At 43.3% G+C, this 19,518-nt stretch overlaps 2 protein-coding genes across 3 annotated transcripts in view; both read left to right on the top strand.

Annotated features, from left to right (window-relative positions):
- crocc2 (ciliary rootlet coiled-coil, rootletin family member 2) overlaps positions 1-2,825 on the top strand; it is a gene marked incomplete at its 5' end in the record, with an annotated part of 36,442 nt that extends 33,617 nt beyond the window's left edge. The window contains 3 exons of the mRNA XM_083767999.1: positions 604-735; positions 1,594-1,773; positions 2,668-2,825. Of these exons, the coding sequence (XP_083624125.1) occupies positions 604-735; positions 1,594-1,773; positions 2,668-2,751 (396 nt within the window). The 3' untranslated portion in view covers positions 2,752-2,825. The remainder of the gene's footprint in view (positions 1-603; positions 736-1,593; positions 1,774-2,667) is intronic.
- A 1,813-nt stretch (positions 2,826-4,638) lies between these two features.
- Positions 4,639-19,518, top strand: part of sned1 (sushi, nidogen and EGF-like domains 1) — a 44,727-nt gene continuing 29,847 nt past the window's right edge. For both annotated transcript variants that reach the window (XM_083766880.1, XM_083766879.1), the window contains exons 1-4: positions 4,639-5,191; positions 15,215-15,502; positions 17,468-17,608; positions 18,448-18,610. In XM_083766880.1, coding sequence (XP_083623006.1) covers positions 4,973-5,191; positions 15,215-15,502; positions 17,468-17,608; positions 18,448-18,610 — 811 coding nt within the window. In that variant the 5' untranslated portion in view covers positions 4,639-4,972. The remainder of the gene's footprint in view (positions 5,192-15,214; positions 15,503-17,467; positions 17,609-18,447; positions 18,611-19,518) is intronic.

Raw genomic sequence — 19,518 nt, 5'->3', positions numbered from 1 at the left:
GTAAAACACTTTGGTTAAAGGCACTATATGACAGCACCATTTAACATTTTGATTTACCATTTAAAGAACAACGGTAAATATATCTTCCCAGTAGCACAATAACAAAAACAATTACCAGATCAAGGAAGATGGAAGCAGTAACAGGTCACGAGAGTTGGCAGAGTGGTCTATTAAAATAAGGTAGCCCAATGTGAAGCAACAGCATGGTTGGAATGTAGTCTTCCGACCAATCAGATCGCTTGGCCGAAACTACCTGCTGTCAACAGGTTTCGAGTGATTTGCGGACTTGGCTGCCGATTCCTCTCATTTCACTTGGAAAATAAATCCTTCCCCAGACTCCTTGCCCAGATATGACTCTACGCTTCGCTTTTTATTAGCCTATTATTGTTTGTTCCCTTCTCCCCAGACCCCTCTTTTTCTGTCACAACCTGTATAAAGTGATCTTGAAATGATGGAAACACAGAGATGTACTGTGAGAAACAAGCTGCCGCCACGGGCACATGGGGGCTTCTGCTGCACACATTATGGCGAGGCTTGCACGTGAGTGCAGAGGCCGTCATGGTAAAGTCATTGCTGCCGCTGTGTGTGTCGCTCTGCTGTCAGGTGGAGTTGCAGAGGCTGAGAAGGGAGGAGGAGGTGGTGCTGGCAGGTCAGGAGAGGCAGCAGCTGACGGATGCTGTCCACAGTCTGGAACAGGAGCTGGCCGAGAGGCAGGTTGAGGTGCAGGCCATCCAGGTGAGAGGGCCAAAGATGAACTGGCAACAAACAATCTCTATGGCAGTGTTTATTAAGGGGTGTCCCCAGCAAAATGAAGCATCTAAATCAGTTTAACCACTTTAACCATACACACATCAGCTCCTTGAAAATAGTCGATCTAGGCCCAGAGTCAGAGTAGCATAGCAGCCCGGGCACTTAAACTGCTAATCCGACTCCCGATCCCTACTACCTTTTCTGCATGTCACTCCCCATGTCTCTCCCCCCATGTCCTGTCAGCTTACTGTAAACTAAAAAATAATAAAAGATAATAATCGATCTACATGCTCACAACGCACGATGATGTGAGCTTGAATATGTGCTATTTTCAAACATTCTGGGGAAAAAAGTAAAAGATTTGGAATATTTTTGAAACTTTTTAATAATATTTTCAGATGGGGGTTCGTAGCCAAATACATATTAAGTTGGTTTGATATGAAAATGTTTGAGAACCTCTGCTCTACGGAAACGATAAAGCCCGTGACTGTGAACAATATGTAGGAATGCAACAGTTAATCTACTCTTTTTAATTATTACAGAAAATCTATTTCAATAAAAACATTATTGTCATTATAGGAAACAAATTAGCTAAAATAACATGTTGCGATGTGATGGCTTTTGAGCATGTAGAAACATTGTTCACCAAAGTATAAAACAGCTCTTAAGTTATTCATCACCACTAATCGATTTAGTTGATTATAGGAAAAACGAATAGATTTTTTTTGTATCAATTTGTTAATATAGTATATATTTAAAAATACACGAATCCAATAACTTGAAAAGTCATAGAGTAATCACTGAGAAAACAATGGATAGTTGCAGACCTAAATGTGTGTTCAGGCCCAGATGTCCCAGTTGGAGCACTCTCACTCCCAGCGCCTCCTGGAGGTGACGGCTCGCCATCGCCAGGAGATGGACATGGAGACTGATCGTCTGAGGGGAGGGCAGCTGCAAGCGGAGCGGGCCCTGGAGACCCGGGAAAAGGCCCACCGCCAGAGGGTCAAATGCCTGGAGGAACAGGTATACTGTGTTGTCATCTTCAATGTCTGCCTGCACAGCAAAATCCAGAGTGTTCATGTAACCACATGAAACCTAGCATCTCCATTCTTGGCATGTTATAATAATAATAATATCTCTGATTTATATAGCACTTTTCTAAGTTCTCAAAGTTGCTTCATGGGGGGAAAAGAAGAAAGTTATGTTTAAGTGTAAAAAACAGTCAAAACAAGGGGGTGAGGGGTTAGCTGGGGAAAGGATCTTTGATGTGGTTTGGGAGTGCATTCCAATGGGAGGGGAGGGTCGTCTGCAACAGGTTCAGCACTGGTCCTGGGGATTTCCAGGAGGTTGGCATCACCGGACCTGAGCGAGCGGGAGGGGACATGATGATGGAGGAGGTCGGAGAGGTATAGGCCATCATCCACTTGCATTGAGTTGCTCACCCAACGCATGAGGCGTTCTTCCGGGTTGGAACCAGTGCATTCTGGGATTGGTTATGGACCATACGTGAACACGCTGGGCCGTTGATATCATTGCGCATGTTCATGTATGGAATATAGCGTTCACATATGGAGCATGGCACGTGAATGTGCGCAACGCATAGTGCTTGGCCCATAGTGAAATACCACTTTCGGCCACTATGTCTTTTGCGCTTCAGTGTTTCCTCTCAGTGGTTGTTGAGTGCCGGACGCTGAATAGGCAAACATTCCGAGAAAATAGCCAATCGAAAAGCTCAGCTCGCTATGAGCTTGTCGATGAACTATTTTCAGCTGGAGGGAAAAAAGGAGAGGACCAAGTAGCCTACAGTATAGGCCTCTGGGGAAACTTGGTTAACGAAGTGTTTAGTTAAAATGGTAAGAGTGTAAGCATGGACCCCGTAAAGTGATGCCTCTTTGACGTGTTCACATCCCACAATAGCTGCTAACACTGAAGGAGCAGTTGGACCAGGAGATCAGAAGACGGCAGGCGTACGTCAGTCAGATGCTGCAGCCCAGGCAGTGAAAAGCAGGCCTGCATGAGATGTACACGCCACAGCTCTCTGACCTCCGTGCACTCTGTTCTGTTCTGTTGGCAGCGTCCCAGGCAGCGACAGCAACATTTATGTTTTAGGAGATCTGCTTCTTTGGAGCACATACTGTACACACAACACACACACACACACACTCCTGAGCATTTTTCTCCCACACACACACACACGCACACAGGCACACGTGCACATTGGATTACTTTAATCTACAGGAGAACTCGACAACAACAAACAATGAAAGTCTTGTTTATGAGTGGACTAGATGTGCCAAATTGTTTTAAGGATTTCCTCTCACAAGCCACACAGTAGGTGTTTCTACTGCTGTAGGCTGTTCACTCTGTCTCCATGGTTTATGTTGTTTTTTTTAAGGAAACAATGTGATGGAAAGTTTCCTGGCTTGGTGCTATTTGCAGTTTATCATGCTTGCTCACACATTCATCTTCCATTGCACTGATCATGTTCAAGTTTATTCTTAAAGCACGTTTTAAATTAATCTGTTTTCCATCCTAATTCTCATTTGTTTATAATGCAAAACGGTTTTAATAGAAATGGGTTAAAATCATAATTAAACTTTATTTACAAATTTGGATTGATCCCATGGTCCTTTGATATCTGATTGATTATTCACTTTGTGTATTTTCACATGATCAGCTATGTGTTACATTGTAATCCCTTGTATGGAAAAATATATTTGTTTTTATATGAGCATATGTCATAAAGGCAGTGAGATCTGATCAACAATGTGGTCGATTCTGCTGAACAAGCAGCTTTTTCCTTAATATAATAAAGTGATTTATTTTAGATGATCATGTTTCTGTAAACTTCAGAGCTGCTCCCACGTCGTGTCGTTCCGAATTCCAGAGAATTGGGTTTGTAGTTTTCACCATTCAAAGGCTCTCTGTGGATACATACAGCGATGTGGGTGAGAGGATGACCTTCGCTCTCTGCTGCCTGACTGCGCTGCGCTGGAATTTTCTTCCAAACATTAACGCTCTCTCTCTCTCTCTCTCTCGCACACACACACACACACACACACACACGCGCGCGCGCTCCATGCTTCCATGGGGCAATTCGTCATTACATCAGAGCTTGACCGGCAAATCATCGTGTTATTATCCCAGGACCCTGACGGCTGACAGCCATCCATAAAATCCCGAGTGAATTTTGTGGTTTCTGCTTTGCTGATTAGAAACCGCAAAAACGAATAATAAGTATTTGCGTCTGTCCTACGTCTGTCCGTGTGCTCACACTGCTCAGTCTCGCCCATGTGCAAATATGTGCATACCGGTAGATTCTACTTTAACACAGTCATTGATTTAATCACTGATTCACTATAGGCGCACCCGCCGTTCATTCACTGTCCTAGATTTATCACAAATCACAGCCTTTCGCTCTACACTTGCAGTTGCAGTGCTAGTGAGCTTGTGTTTTCAATTCATAAGCCCGAACACATGCGTGTTTTCTGGCTGTTACACGCGGCTCCGGTACGCCTAAACCCCTAAAGTAACTTCACTCAGGGTTTTTCGCAGGAGAGAAGGGGGAAGCCTTGTCAGAGAGTTTCTTTAAAGCAGCCCTTTGATTATCATAGGTCCGCCCAGTGCTTATCCAGTTACCAGCCCGTCAGAGGCTATTGGCTGGAAGCAGCTAATTATGCAAGGTAGTGAATCCCTACGGGGGAGGTGGGGCCAGAAGTGAAAGAACTCCTTTGGCAGGCAGAATAGAGCTTTTATTGAGGATATTTCTAAGCTAGCCATCAGGGACCAAATCGCTGGATTGTTAAAAAAAAAAAAAAAATCACGAATCACTCTGCTCCCCCCACTTTTTTTTTCATTCCCTCCCTCATTTCATTTGTGAGAGACACGGGGAGCGCAGCTCATGCAGCAGCACCCAGGCAGCACGCAGAATGCAAGGAATCTCCAGTATTCCCCAGCCACAAACAACCGGCCCAGCTCACTACTGAGGGCCAAATAGAAGACAGGAGAAAGAATATATACGAGGATTCGGGAGGGTTGCCGTGGATGAGAGAGGGTGAGAGAGAGCAGAGAGGTGTCCTGTCCTGCCCGGTTCAGTCCTGCTCTGCCCTGCTGCTGCCTCAGGTGTGTGTGCGCGGTGCGTGTGAGTGGCGTGCTCCTCCCTCCCCTGTGCACCGTGCCTGCTGTCAGCTCCATCCCTCTCTCCGGGTGGCTGTCTGAGGCCATGGTGTTGGTGCTGCGAGCCCTGCTGCCCTGCCTCTGCACGCTGCTCGCCCTGGACCTGCCGCCCCGGGTGGCACCTGCCGTGCCCATGGGGGAATTCTACCCTTTCGGACGGGACGCGGGGGACTCCCTGACCATCGCACAGGACGACGGAGGCTCCGGGCTGGTGGAGATCTCTGTCGCTTTCCCATTCTTCGGCGACAGACACACGGGACTCTACGTAAGTACAGACCGCGGGGACGTGTTGTGTGTTCATCCATTCATTCGCGTGCGACAAGTTGCGCCGGGACAGAGAGATGCTGCAGTGCTACTGCTGTAGCCTAGACTAGTAGAGTTGTGGATGTGGATGCATGAGCGCGCAGCCGCGCACATGTGCTCACTTGGCAGTCCAGCTGACTGACACGGCCTGATTCATATAAGAAGAAGAACCAGAACCTGGTGTTCAGCAGAACATTTTCACAACACCAGCACCACTCCAGCAGATATTATAATGTCCCGTGTTCGTTTGTTTGTATCGATAGTAGCCTAGCTACCCCCCCTAGCCTTTGATTGATTGACGTTTTTAATTGATAGAAAAAGCATAGGCAATAGATACATACACATACACATTCTGTCAAAAGCTTGAGAGCTTTTTTTATTTTTTTAGAAGGGAGAGGAGAGGGTTGTTCTCAAACTTATCATGCCAATTTTGAATTGAGAGATAGAGAGAAAATTTGTCTAAACATGTTGCTGAGCCCCTTACTGTTGTAAGTCTACAAAGAGCTGTAATGAGGAAATTACACTTTGTGTTCTAACTGCTGTGGAGCATCTGTGAGCTCATGAGCTGTTCTGTTTCAGTTCAGAGCAGGGGGGAAATATGCACTCTGGAGAGAGAGAGAGAGAGAGAGAGAGAGAGAGAGAGAGAGGCAGGGGGTAGAGAGAGAGAGAGAGAGAGAGAGAGAGAGAGAGGCAGGGGGTAGAGAGAGAGAGAGAGAGAGAGAGGGGGGGAGACAGAGAGGGAGAGAGGAGAAGAGCTCTTGGGAGGAAGCTGAATGGTTTGACAGGGATTTTCGCGCACCACAGTGAAACTCACTTTGATCTGCCTTTGTCATGTATGGGGTTCAGTTCCAGCACATGGGAAGACAGAGCCCCTTTAAATCAACACCACCTGTTGTGGTTATCCCCTCCCTGGCCCCGCCCCCTCCTACAGGAGACCCGTCCCACTTTCTGTCTCCTCAATCCCTGACAGAAGAGGCTGAGACACCATGGCAACAATGGGCAAGTTCAAAGTTCACTTTGCTAATCTGAGCATCCAGACTGTGGTTGAGTGAGATCAGCATCCCGATGCAGAGATTTCACAGGCCCACACACGCATGCACACACACACACACACACACACGCACGCACACGCACGCACGCACGCACGCACAGTCACACTCAGTGTTATTGAACACCCTTTACGTCTGTGTGTTGGTTAAACCAATATTGAACCAATGAAAAGCGCTTCAGACAAAAAGCACTTCGGACAAAACCTCTTAACCTCTTAACATTGGACTAACTCCACCACCTCTCCCCCTCTCATGCAAGTAATTGACAATATATATAATACCAAGTGATAACACTAACACACACGTATTGCTTTGTTTTCAAAATATAAGGTTTTCTTCATTTCCTGAATTTGTTTCATTTTTCATTTCCTGAAAAAAAAAGAAAAAAAAGATTTCCTGAAAAATTTACATTTTGGAGTTGGGGGGGTTTCTTCCCGACAGCAGAGATATATTGATTTCACAATTGATCGATCATGCCTTTGTTTTGACCATTACTGCATATTTCCCATTGTGGCAGCACAAAAAGCTACACTCTGTTATTTTCTGGGAGTGATTTCATTATGACTGTTGCAATGAATCCAAACTCATGTAGTGTGTTATCCTATAACAACACATCTATTATCCTACAATAATACTTTAAGACAATGGCGAAGCTAGACAAGACAAGACGGATGTCAACAGAGGTTGCGCTGTTGATCTCAGATCAGATTACTACAAGGCTTTGATAAAGATCTGAGTCATTCACAGTACAATGTGCTGTGTAAGTGGTGAAGTGATATGCTCAGCTGTTACACAATGAAGCAGCAAGTAATTTAGAGTCAGATAGACCAGGCTGTAACTCTGTATACACCAAAGACATAAAAGACTGTGGCAGGCACTTGAAAATTACAGTCACGCTTGTTTTAAATGCTTCACCTGAATCCATTAAACATCTGCTGTAAAAAAAGACAAGAAAAAGCGAGCCACATGGCGACCTCTGCCACAAGAGAGTGAGCTGCGCTGAGCAGGTGATATTTCACTGAACACTAAGGGGCAAATTCACATGGATAGTTTCTCCCATAAGTTCATTCCAAGCCTTTGGGCCACTGCCACATGGAAGCTGTAGAACCAAGCAGCTTTTAGGCGGTTCGTGAATGTTGTCTCATGGTATTATCATAACTGACTCTGTTTAGCACTCCATGTGCTTGAAAGTATTTCCGTGAAACCCCTCACCGCAGCTCCCGTTAAAACCCTTAACCCTCTCGATTCCTGCAGGACAAATGAAACGTTGCCGTCTTCTTATCGTTGGCCGTTGTGCCTTTGAAATGCTAACCGTTTACTTTCCACACAAATGTCATTGAACCGAAAAAGCTCTTCCAGACGTTGGGACAGTCATGGTTTCTTGTATCACACCAGTAGAAACACAGCGCTCACACACCTAGCTCACACTGCAGGCCCACTCCAACCTCATAATCAGGCTGTCCCTTTGTTTGTATCTGGGAGTTTTCACATTAATAGGGGTCCCCCCCCATCACAAAGGGTCCCTCTCCTCCCATGACTCAGATAACAAGGTGAAGGTCTTCCCTGCGGACCTGGCCAGCTGCTTTATCGGAGAGGCGACCAAATCCCTTTAACAGAAGACAGATGCATCTGCAAAGTGTCTTAGGGGCTTCCAAACAATGCAAATAACGGATTAACTAATCTTGCGGATGGCTGTTGTTAACAACGTAGCAGAGAAGGTCCAAGGTTCGAGAGGACACATAAGTCCACAACTTAAAAATGTAAGAGAAGATTGTTAAAAGTTAAGTTATTCAGTGGAGGCAGATAACCCTTTAATAACAACCTCCACACAACGGTCCTGCTCTCAAAAAGCTTCAACATTAATTATGGGGGGAAAAAGTAAAAAAATAAAACTCACATAATATAACATAATGTATATAATTAATCCAATAATATTTATGGGGTAAGGTTCTGCTTGCCTGTGTTATGAAGTCAACTATTAGAAGAACTCAAATAGGTTTGTGGGAAGAATAATGCCAAGGACAAAGTCTAACTGCTCTGCTCACAGATTTGTAACATCTGCTAATGCTCATCTGCTCTTTTTAAGAACCTCAGCACCAGTTTGCGCAACTTCAGGCTTTGGAAACAACTATGAATGGCTTGGTTTAATGTACTGTGTGTGTGTGTGTGTGTGTGTGTGTGTGTGTGTGTGTGTGTGTGTGTGTGTGTGTCTGTGTGTGTGTGTGTGTGTGTGTGTGTGTGTGTGTGTGTGTGTGCATCCCTGATGTCATCAATATTAAGGCCATATATGGGAATGCCCATATACAGTATATGGAGATCCCTGATGTCATCAATATTGGCCAGCAGCTCTACATCTGACCTCAAACCCTTGGATCTCCATATATGGAGCTGACCTTTTCTGACATTCCATATGTTGATCCTTCCCCATCCATCCTTCCTCTTTTGTCTGATACCTGTCCATTTAAACTCTAGACGGGCCTGCCCCAAAGTTATTAGAGCAGCCACACCCGGCAGCCGGTGAAAACTAAAGATCTCAACAGGCCCGAAAATTAAAGCCTGGCCCTACCTAGACCCTCATCAAACCCTTCATTCCATATGTTGATCTGACCACATCAATACACTTAAGACACGCTCCATATGCCAGTACAGAATTCATTCCATATGTTGATCTGACCCCCCATGCCAAAGCGCCAGTTCTCGCCCAGCAGTCTGCTGTCATGTCACCCAGGCGGTTGCGTACACGCGGCGTGAATCTTTTCTTCGTCCGAGCATAGACATGGTAACGCCCCGCCTGTCTCTGATTGGTCTACCGACACTGCCGGCCGCACCAGACTTTCCTCCGAGGTGGAGGATACATTACATGCTGGATAGTCTGCCGCAAGGTTACTCTGTGGTGGGACGATATAATACGATATAATACAAGAGAATGGAAACCTGGCATGCGCGAGTCGCGACAGTAACTTTTATTTTTGTAGAAGAGGCAAACTAATATTGTTTATGCCGTTTGTGTAAACTTGAAACATTATTGTACTGTAAGGTCTGTTTTCCCTTGATTCGTTATCCTTTTTTAGTACAATAGTATTAGTTTACTATAATAAGATGAATACACGATAATCAACACTAACACTTTATTTAGAACACACCCAAATCAAATCATAGTACAACGTACGTGTTCAATCAATTATTCAATCAAAGCAAACGGCATAAACAATATTAGTTTGCCTCTTCTACAAAAATAAAAGTTACAAGTTAGTTACAAGGATGCAGCATGTCGCGCGTGCCAAGCTGTCATTCTCGGAGGACAGTCTGGTGAGACCATGGGGGCAAGACGGGCAGTGTCGGTAGGCCAACCAGAGGCAGGTGGGCGTTACCATGTCTATGCTCGGACATAGAATAGATTCACGCGTGCAGCCGTGCACGTGACCTCGCCATCAGGCGTCCTACTGTTTATATAGTGAACCAGGTTGTATATCGTTTCTATAGCATGACAAGCATGTTTTATGATTGTTATCCCAGAATAATGCCATTGTTCTAGATATGCAGGGACTAATGTCAACCACTGATTGGCGTCACAATTTTGGGCATTCATTTATTTATTAAATCACACCGTGTGAAGTGAGGGGCGCTCTTATCATCATACATCATGCATCATCATGCCTGTTGCCTGTGATTGGTTAGTAATAATCACTAATTTCTCAGTTGAGACGTGAGGGGACAAGATTTAGCGGACATTTGACCTGAATTCCCCTTTCATTGTCAATGGCAAATCTTGAGACATGTGGGGACAAAAGCTTTATGTAGAAGGGGCTAGTGGCCCTCAAAGAAGTGAGGGGCGATCATACATCATCTCATTCCTGCCAATCAGAATTTGGGTCCTCACCTTCATCTTCAATGTTTGTGTTACGCAATGTTTGTGTTTACACAAACACTCAACATTGTCCATTCATTGTCAATGACATTTAATGTTTGTGTAGGACAAAGTTTGTGTTAACACATACAGTAAAAGCTGGACATAGGAGAAAATCACACTCTTGTGAAGTGAGGGGCGTTCTTATCATCATACATCATCATACATCATCACATTCCGTGCTCAGCCAATCAAATCATCATATTCCGTGCGACGGACACACAAAGCTGTGCATAGGAGGAGCTACCGCACCTCAAAAACAAATACCGAAAATAGCCGATATGTGACTTGACTACATACTGTGTAAATAGACCATAAAGCAGCAAACTGCTCTCCATTGATGTCAATGGCAGGTTTCACCTGACCGGCCTGTGTATAGCTTGTAGAAATAGGGCTTAAGTGGTTAAACTATTTGGGGGTGGGGGGCACAGGTGACCTGGGTTCAGAGTCCAAGTGCACAGTTCACAGCGTAGACACTTAACTGGGTTTCGTCACATTGTTAGACAGCGGCTGTGAAACCTCGTTTTTGACAAGGAGCGGCTAATGTTTTCCTGAGCTGATCCTCGGGTACCTTTTTCATTTAGCGGTTTGCTTTGGCCTGACTTTTCCCAGATGAAAGTTTATTTTTGTCCATAAATTACTTGGCCCCGAAGAAAAAACCACCCAAGAAAAACCCGGCATATATCCGGCAAAGAATTCCCCAAAAATAACAAGGGTGTTAGAAGAGTCAAGTGGCACCATTGAGAGTAAAATAGAGCAAGAGCATGGGTGTGTGTGTGTGTGTGTGTGTGTGTGTGTGTGTGTGTGTGTGTGTGTGTGTGTGTGTGAAAGAGAGAGAGAGATGCTTCTTACGCCTGATTTATATGTAGTTGCACACCGATGTCTTGCACCAAAAATAGCAGATCGCGCCGCAGATCATGATGCAAGTCATTGTAAGCTTATAGATCGCATATTTTTGGTGCACGACATGACGTGCAATCGAGTACAACTGAGGCTTTACAAGGCTGATTGATGGTACCTCTCCCAAGTGAACCTGACCTTGGTCATATTACAACATAACACAAGAGCCCACACGCTCTCACATAAATGTAATACATAAACCGCCCCTCACTAAATGTCTGTACTAGTTAGAGCCTGGTGAAAAGGTCTGATTGCTGATTAGAGCGATACACCCAGAGTAAATCCACAGAGGAAACGAAAAAGCATGTGATCATATAACTAAAAGGATAAGTTGCCAAGTTCAGTCATAGAGGAATTATTTTAACTCCCCTTCAGGTCGTGACCATGTCAAAATAGGCCCATATTTAATATGAATCCTCAACCAGGAAGGAATAGACTTTTTTAAACAGTTCCAGATGCTAACAGAGATTGGATTAGGCGACTAAATGTATTCCGGTATTGGAGTATAAAGTCTTTTTGGTGTTCAGCATGATTTCCTGCACTAATTTCACTGTGAGATGGGTGGCTTCCAGACCGCTGCCACCGCAGGTCCCTCATTAGTGGGTGTGTGAAGCTTGTACTCTATCCGTCCCCTCCTGTGCCAGTCATCCAACCCTCTCTCTTGTTCTCCTGGATGGATCAAACAGAGCTCCGTCCGGTGACTCCGGTCGACCTCTCTCTCCACTGGGCCGCGTTCTCACTGTGGTTGGGCAATTAACTGAGCCCCCGTGCAGGGCCAAACAAAACTTCCTCTTCTGTTTTTACAGCAAAGTCCTGGAAATTATGGGTTCCATACGCGTGAGGGGAAGCAAAGCCTGACCACTCTTGACGTTGCTTCGTCACCGTCACATCACCAGTGCCCCCAACCTCCGAGCATGGAAAGGCAAGGTTCACACCGGCGATTAGCAGAAACGGGATAGGTGGCATGGTTGGCAACGTCTGCACCTGCTGATGATAAGCAGGAATGACTCCATGAATGAAAGCCTTTCACATGGCCCAACACAGCCTTCCTCTCTCGTTCACCGAGACAGGCTGCTATGTCTAGTTCTTCTTACTGACCTCTCCAATACAGTAGGCTACACTAAGATTACCATGTTATTGTCTCCACCAGGTCGAAGGCATGTTTTGTACTCTCTCCGTGTTTGTGTCCGTGTGTCCTTCTGTCCATCCGTCCGTCCGTGTACAGCTAATCTCCGGCACCGTTGCCCCGGCTGATGACAAACTCTGCACACACACTCCCTGGATGCACTAACCTCCGCCCCAAAATTCTTCAGAACGCCTGTTTTAGCACCACCATAAGGCCGACTTTTGCTAAACACATTACATTACTCGTATGTACACATTTTATCCATACATCACACAAATCGGTCTCTATATTCATGTGATCGACACGGATCTGTCCCATTTCCCATATTCCATCCCGATTGGCTAAGATTGGCTTAAAGCTCGCAGGGTTGGTCCATTTAAATGTAAACACAATGCCACAAATCATGAACACACTGTGTGTTATCTGTGAAATCATACACTCACATTCCCACTAGGCCGAGGACGAAATGCCACTTCATCTTTTTCAATTCAGCCTCATGGTGGTGCTATAACAGGCCAAGTCACGTCTTTGCATATAACTGTACCAATCTGCGTAGAACTTTGTATGCACACTCCCTACAGGCCAAGGAAAAATGCATTTTTTAACTCCAAACCTTTTTATTTAGGCAGAGTTAGGAAGACTTATGCGCAACACCCTTTTTATATTAGTCCTTCAGATTTGATCAAAATATAGTATAGTATATGACCTTTATAGTCATCTAATTTAAGCCGGCTTAAATTACATTAATAATACCATTATTAATTATAATATATGCCAGCCATTTATTGAAAACACAACATGCATTCATCTTCAAAACATTACTAAACATTATGAATATACTATTACGTCACAAACAATCCTATCCTGGTGGAGACCTGTGCCCAGATGGGCACTTTTTCTAGTCTAAAATATGAAATAATCAATTACAATGTGTGGGTTAGTTGGATAGATTGATGCTTTATTTATTTATTTTAATTATTTTTGTGGCAAGCAGCCAACAGGACACAGAAATTACAATACATAATCAAATTCACAATACATGGACAGATCACACAATACATTGACAATACTAAACAACACCTCTCTTACAGAGAGGAAAATAGAATAGACTGTATACCAGCCATAGTTCAAGAGACATCACATACTTTATCACTGTACATAATGCGGAGAACTAAGACCTATACTGAGCCCGACTGTGGTACTGTGAGTTGCAACTGTGGTGCTTTTGTTTTTGTAGTTTGTTGATGTACTTAAAAATGTACAGCTGAATTTGCTGAACTTTACTGCTGTCTTGCGCAACAGTAAATGTTTTGTTTGTATTCCCTTGGCTAACAGAAAGTTGTTAGCATGACCTCTAGCATAACTCCCCCATTGGGGATGGTTGTCACACTCATAAGCTTTATTGGTGAATTGTTAAAACATTGTGATACAAACGCAGCTCCATTACCCCAAGGTATGTTATCGACTCTGTTTATGATTCCAGAATTTTGCTCATATAGGGTTTGTTTTAACATCCTGGGTTCTATAGGAATTTGTACATGATTGTAGATATGTAGATTATCCTTTGGATAGCATAAGGAAATGTAGTGTTTTTTCCAAAGAACATTGAATGAAAAGTAGAAAACATTACATTACATTACATTAGTGTTATATTTTAGTTTATTTTAGCCATAATTAGAAATAAAGCCGCTCTGTTTTCCCTAAATGTCTTTGCTGTCTTTGCTGCTTAGCTTTGACGACAATGTGTATATTGTACCTTGTAGATTGGATATTTTCTGCAAATGTTTGCTTTTGTTTCAAATATTTTTTGGGGGTCTTTTCTGCCTTTATTTGACAGTTTTACAGTAAGCTGACAGGAAATAGGGAGAGAGATGGGGAGTGACACGCAGCAAAGGTAATCGGGAGTCGAACCTGCGACACGCTGTCTGGCTAAATTTGCAGCCTAGGTACCCGGACAGCTAGGCCGGCCCGGGCCGCTTATTTTTGCCAAATAATATTCATATTGAATATGAATTCAACATTCATATTTGTGGCATATCATTGTCAGGGTGCTGTGGCTTTCACTTTTGCAATCATAATTTACTGCTAGATGCGTGTAATGAGAGAGATCTTCAAATGCCACTTGAACCTACAGTCACATTCATTGTGAAATGCTGTGTGGATAAGACCGTCAAATAAATGTTTAAATTCTAACAGGAAGTTGATACTTCTTGATTTTCAACACGTGCAGTAACCACAGGGCTGACTACGCATTTCTCACTGCGGAGATATGTGGACAAGAGTGAACTGGGTTCAGCCGTTTGGTTACTTTAGTGTTGGCATGTGTCTGAGGATTCTTTAAAGATAGTTGAACGTCCGTCCTGGTGTGACGACCATGTAGGTGTGTGAGCAGAAGGAACAGGGTTTTTGCAGCTGCTGTCATTTGACAGAATAAAGCTTGCATCTGTTCGCTACATGGGAAGTGCAAACATCCGTTATGGGAGTGCCCACTGCCCTGTGCTGATGTTTGCTCCCCAAGGTCAGAGGAACTCTGCCTGGCTTCGCCTCGACCTCAGCACCGCAGATGACAGAGCTTTCACTTCTGCCATTTCATTTATTACTTTTTTAAAGAATATTTTGAAGCCATTTCCATTTTATTGTACAGTAGTTCGTTCGGAAAGGGTCAAAAGGTGCAACACAGGCACTCGGTCAGATTTGAATAAATGGCTTTGCAATTATGCAGTCAGAGCACTCCCCTGGTGTGGCCACCAAACTGCCCTAAATTGTCTGTGATGTATGTTTCACTTTAATGTGGCATGTTTGAAAAACAAAAACATTAAATCATAGGGACGATGTATGACAAGTATGCAATACAGTGCAGTGCAGACTTTTGTCAAAGGTCTCCCCAGCTCTCCCCAGTTTGTTTATTTGAAAGTTTGTCGTAATAGTAACAGATCTGGTCGTTACTTTTCCAGATGATAATGTTGGTTACAGACAAACTTATCTTTGCTATCTCCCTCTCAGGTAAACAACAATGGTCTGGTGTCTTTCCTGAGGGAAGTGTCCCAGTTCACGCCAGTCGCTTTCCCAATCGCCGGAGACCGGAGGGTTGTAGCACCCTTCTGGGCAGATGTGGATAACCGCCGCGCAGGGAAAGTGTACTACAGAGAGAGTACAGATCCCTCCATCCTGAAGAGGGCCACAGATGACATTAGGACCTACTTCTCAGACTTCACCAATTTCACAGCCACATGGATACTCGTCTCTACGTGGCACCAAGTTACTTTCTTTGGCGGCAACTCTGTCACACCGGTAGCTATACTTTGACACTTCATATTACAGTTTCTCCTATTACAATGTCACTGTTATGACAGCTGTGAAAGAGCTGCAATGTGCTAATTGCTCTGCAACGTCCATGACAAAGATCTGAAGCTTTATAAGCTAAATAAGAAAAACAATCATTTAGTTATTGTCATATTGCTGCCAGCTATGCTCACAAATGTGTATATATATATATACACACACACACATACACACACACACACACACACACACACACACACACACACACACACAGCTAGTCAAAATATAATATAACTAGAACTGCACTCTGTCGAGTGCCTACTTGCTTGTTGCACACAACTACTAGTGCGCAAGCAGAGCGTGCAAGTACTGTAGACCGCTACAAACTTTCACATCTCAGCCTCTCTGTGAAAGAACGTTTGCAATATTGAATTATTAGGTTTAGCTATTTGCTACGTACCTTGCTTTTGGAGGAAAAAAAGTAGTATTTTGAAGTATGGTAAAATCTTCTATCTATGAAGGAAATACAGTCACATCGTTTTAGTTTCTCAAAGAAAAATAAGTCATGGAAAATAAATATATATTAATAGAAAAAAAAAAAAAATTGTTACGTATACAGTATAATATTATTTATTTTAAACTCAATAACATTGCTTTCCTTGTCCATCGGTTTCATTAGTTTGGTTTTTCTTACGTATTTGGTTGTAACTTGTCCTTATGGTTTTGGTTTTTCTTTGTATCCATTTTTCGATCACACAGTTCTAGTTTATGAGTTTAATTTCCGTTGATCTCCTCTAGTTTTTGTATTCCCATATTCTTGAGATTTTTGTTACACATGACATAACCAACCGTTCCTTTCGTCTTTCATTTGTTTCATTTATTCGGTTTTTATTACGTTTTTCTTGGTCCTTACGGTTTTGCTTTTTCTTTCTATCCTCTAGTTTTTGTATATTTGTATACGTAATTTGTGAGTTGATTAGTGGTATACTGTGGTTACTCGGGTGGTGCTTGAGGTGAAAAAAGTCGGTTTGAGTCTGTGCGCAATCTCATTGAAATGCATTGACCAGACGTCACGCTGTGGTAGTGTGTGAGCTACAGTTTTTGGTGGATTTCCAGTGTTAGACACTTACGGAACCATCTTTACATTTTGAGTGTTAAATTAACGCTAGGGTTATTTGCCTTTGTGTGGTTACTAGAGATTTGGGCCACTAAGCGGCCCTCACATTTAGTAACCTCTCTCTCACCTCTCTCCCCCTTTCTCTCTCTCCTCTCTCTACCTCTCTCTCTCTCTCTCTCTCTCTCTCCCCCCCCCTCTATCTATCTCCCCTCTCTTCTCCCCCTTATACCTCCTCCCTCCCCCTCTCTTTCCCTCCCCCTTCTCTCTCTCCCCCGGATCTCATACAATTTGTTCCACCTATATCATGTGGCACATATGTTATGCAAAGCTCAGCCAATCAAAGCACAAGATGACACACTTTTGCAATTGTATAAAAGCATGTGTAGAATACACATAACTACAGTTCAGCTACAGTTCATTCCCAGGTCCAGTGTTGAAAACCACTGGATATTAACAGTACACCTAAAAGCCATTATGAACTTTGGCAGAACCATGGACTTATATAACTACCAGGCCATGATATTATTCAAAATATTGTTCATCTTTTAGGTGCTTCTGTTCTGTGTTCTGTGACCATTTCATTCATTCAAAAACCTGATACAAAATCTTTTTACATTAAAGAAAGGTAATATAACATGAATACAGCCATTCACGTTTGCATTAATTTATGAGCTAAAATTGTGACCGCTCCTGGTTCCTCACTCACAGAGCTCAGAAGCAACAGAAAAAGACAATAAACAATATTTGACTTATATCATTGCCAGGTAGCAAACCCAATGTTCTATTTCAACATTGCTTTAATATGAATTGCAATGGAGGAAAATAAGTTTAAATGATACCTGTTCCTTTGCATTTAGGTGAATACTTTCCAGGTGGTGCTTATCACAGATGGAGCTGTTTCCTTCACTATCTTCCAGTATCATAACATCACGTGGACCACGGGCATGCATGCCAGCAGCGGAGGAGACCCAGCTGGGCTGGGCGGGATCGCAGCACAGGTAACATCACCTGGCTATAACCTTAGATACTCTAAACCACCAAGTGCCAGTCATTAACGGCCTATTTAAGCCTGAGCAACATCAGGGTTCGGGGAAGGTCAAGATTCTCATTTTCAGTGGCGCCAAGCTTACCATAAATAAGAAAAGAGAAAATAAATAACCAAAGAGATTTAATTACATTAACCATTGTGTCCCTATTGTGAAGCAATGTAGTGTGAGCATGTAGATCGGTATTTTCACTATTTGTCATGCAATGAAGTATGGGGCTTTGTTAATTATGCGATTAGGAGAGTAGGGGAGTGATATGCAGCGAATAGTCCAAAATATACTGTATATCCCCGGCCGGGGTTAAAGTAGGTTTATCCTGTTTTACACCTCAGGGTATAAAATAGGCTATCCCAGAATATACCCCTGTAGTAAGTAAGTAGCCTTGCCGAGCCATGAGGCCCATAGGGCAGGGGCCTAATGCCTATCTCCTGTTTCTGTAGCGTGAGGCAGCTTGATGTACAAGTACACCCCCTGGACATAACACTAGTATGTCACAGGGACTTACCCCAATCCAACCCTTGATGCTGAGTGTACCCCAGACTATACTGTACCTCCTATTTTCCCTACACATCATAACTATATAGTTTGGGCTAGGCCAGATATCTCTCCTGTCCAGTTTATGCCTTCTTGTGTTTTTCATAAATAAGTTGACTCAAATGAATAATAATACTGGATTGTTTCTCATTAGATCTGCTTCTAATGAGAAAAATTAAGCATTGTTTCTGACCATGTCTTCAAACAGCAACTCCAGTGATGGTTTGTGATGTTCTGTCTCGCCTCTCCTCTCCCAGGCAGGTTTCAATGCTGGTGATGGGAAGCGCTATTTCAACATTCCTGGCTCTCGCACCGATGACGTGGTGGACGTGGAGGGAACCACCAACGTCGGCTACCCGGGCAGATGGGTCTTCAGGATAGACCATGCTCATGTAGAAGTTGGAGGCTGCAACGTCTCTGGTGAAACTTACAGTAGCCAATCATTTTTGTTGCTACTTATTTCTCAGTATTTCATTGTTGTGCCAATTAAGTCTTCCCCACACATTGATGTGTTGCTATTGCTTTTATTCCCTTAAGTTCTGACTCACGTACAAGTGAAGAGCCCCCACTGAGAGACAGCGCAGAGGATTCATACCCCTAGACTAGACCTGAGTGCCCTTAGAATGAACCCTAGTTCACAAAATACAGGGTAAATAGTCATAAAAGGGGAGTCCGTGCAAAGAAAACAATTCTGTGCTTCAAAGTATCTAGGATACCAAGTACACCTAGCATCTGTCTAAACAACCTCTATCTAAATAACATTCTTACCGTTTGTGGTCAAGCAAAGAGTTTGTTGTATATCTAAATTGATGCTGGTCATGTTTGTTTCATGCATTATTATAGCTTAAATATAAAAACCCTATTACTGGCATATACAAAGAAGCAACTGACAATGACAGTTACCCATGATTAAAATAATCAATGTTCTATGGCCAAAACAGGCCATATCCTTGTCATCCACAGACACAGCAATCATGCTTCTCACTGGCTGGGTAGATTCCAAGGAACACTAACGAGTTGACCTTAAAGGCATTATATGCAACATTCAAGCCTAAATTTAAAATATTCTGGATATATATATATCTGTATATATTTGTGATTTGTAATCCACTATCAGCCGCTACATAATTATGGCTGTATATTAGTTGACAATGCTGTTGCCCTGCAACGTACATATCATTAAACTAAACTCACCCCACACAGCCGTCAGTTGTTTTTACTACTGAATCTGACATAGTGAACTACTGAATCAAATTAGTGTTTACTTTTTACCGTAGGTTTTACTTTCGAGTCTCGAACTGGCGCAATTCTTTTCTACAGTAAGCATG

This window comes from Protomyctophum parallelum (assembly GCF_964188405.1).
Source record: "Protomyctophum parallelum genome assembly, chromosome: 6".
NCBI lineage: Eukaryota > Metazoa > Chordata > Actinopteri > Myctophiformes > Myctophidae > Protomyctophum > Protomyctophum parallelum.
Note: the sequence above shows the minus strand (reverse complement) of the source record. Positions and strands in the feature narration are given on the sequence as shown.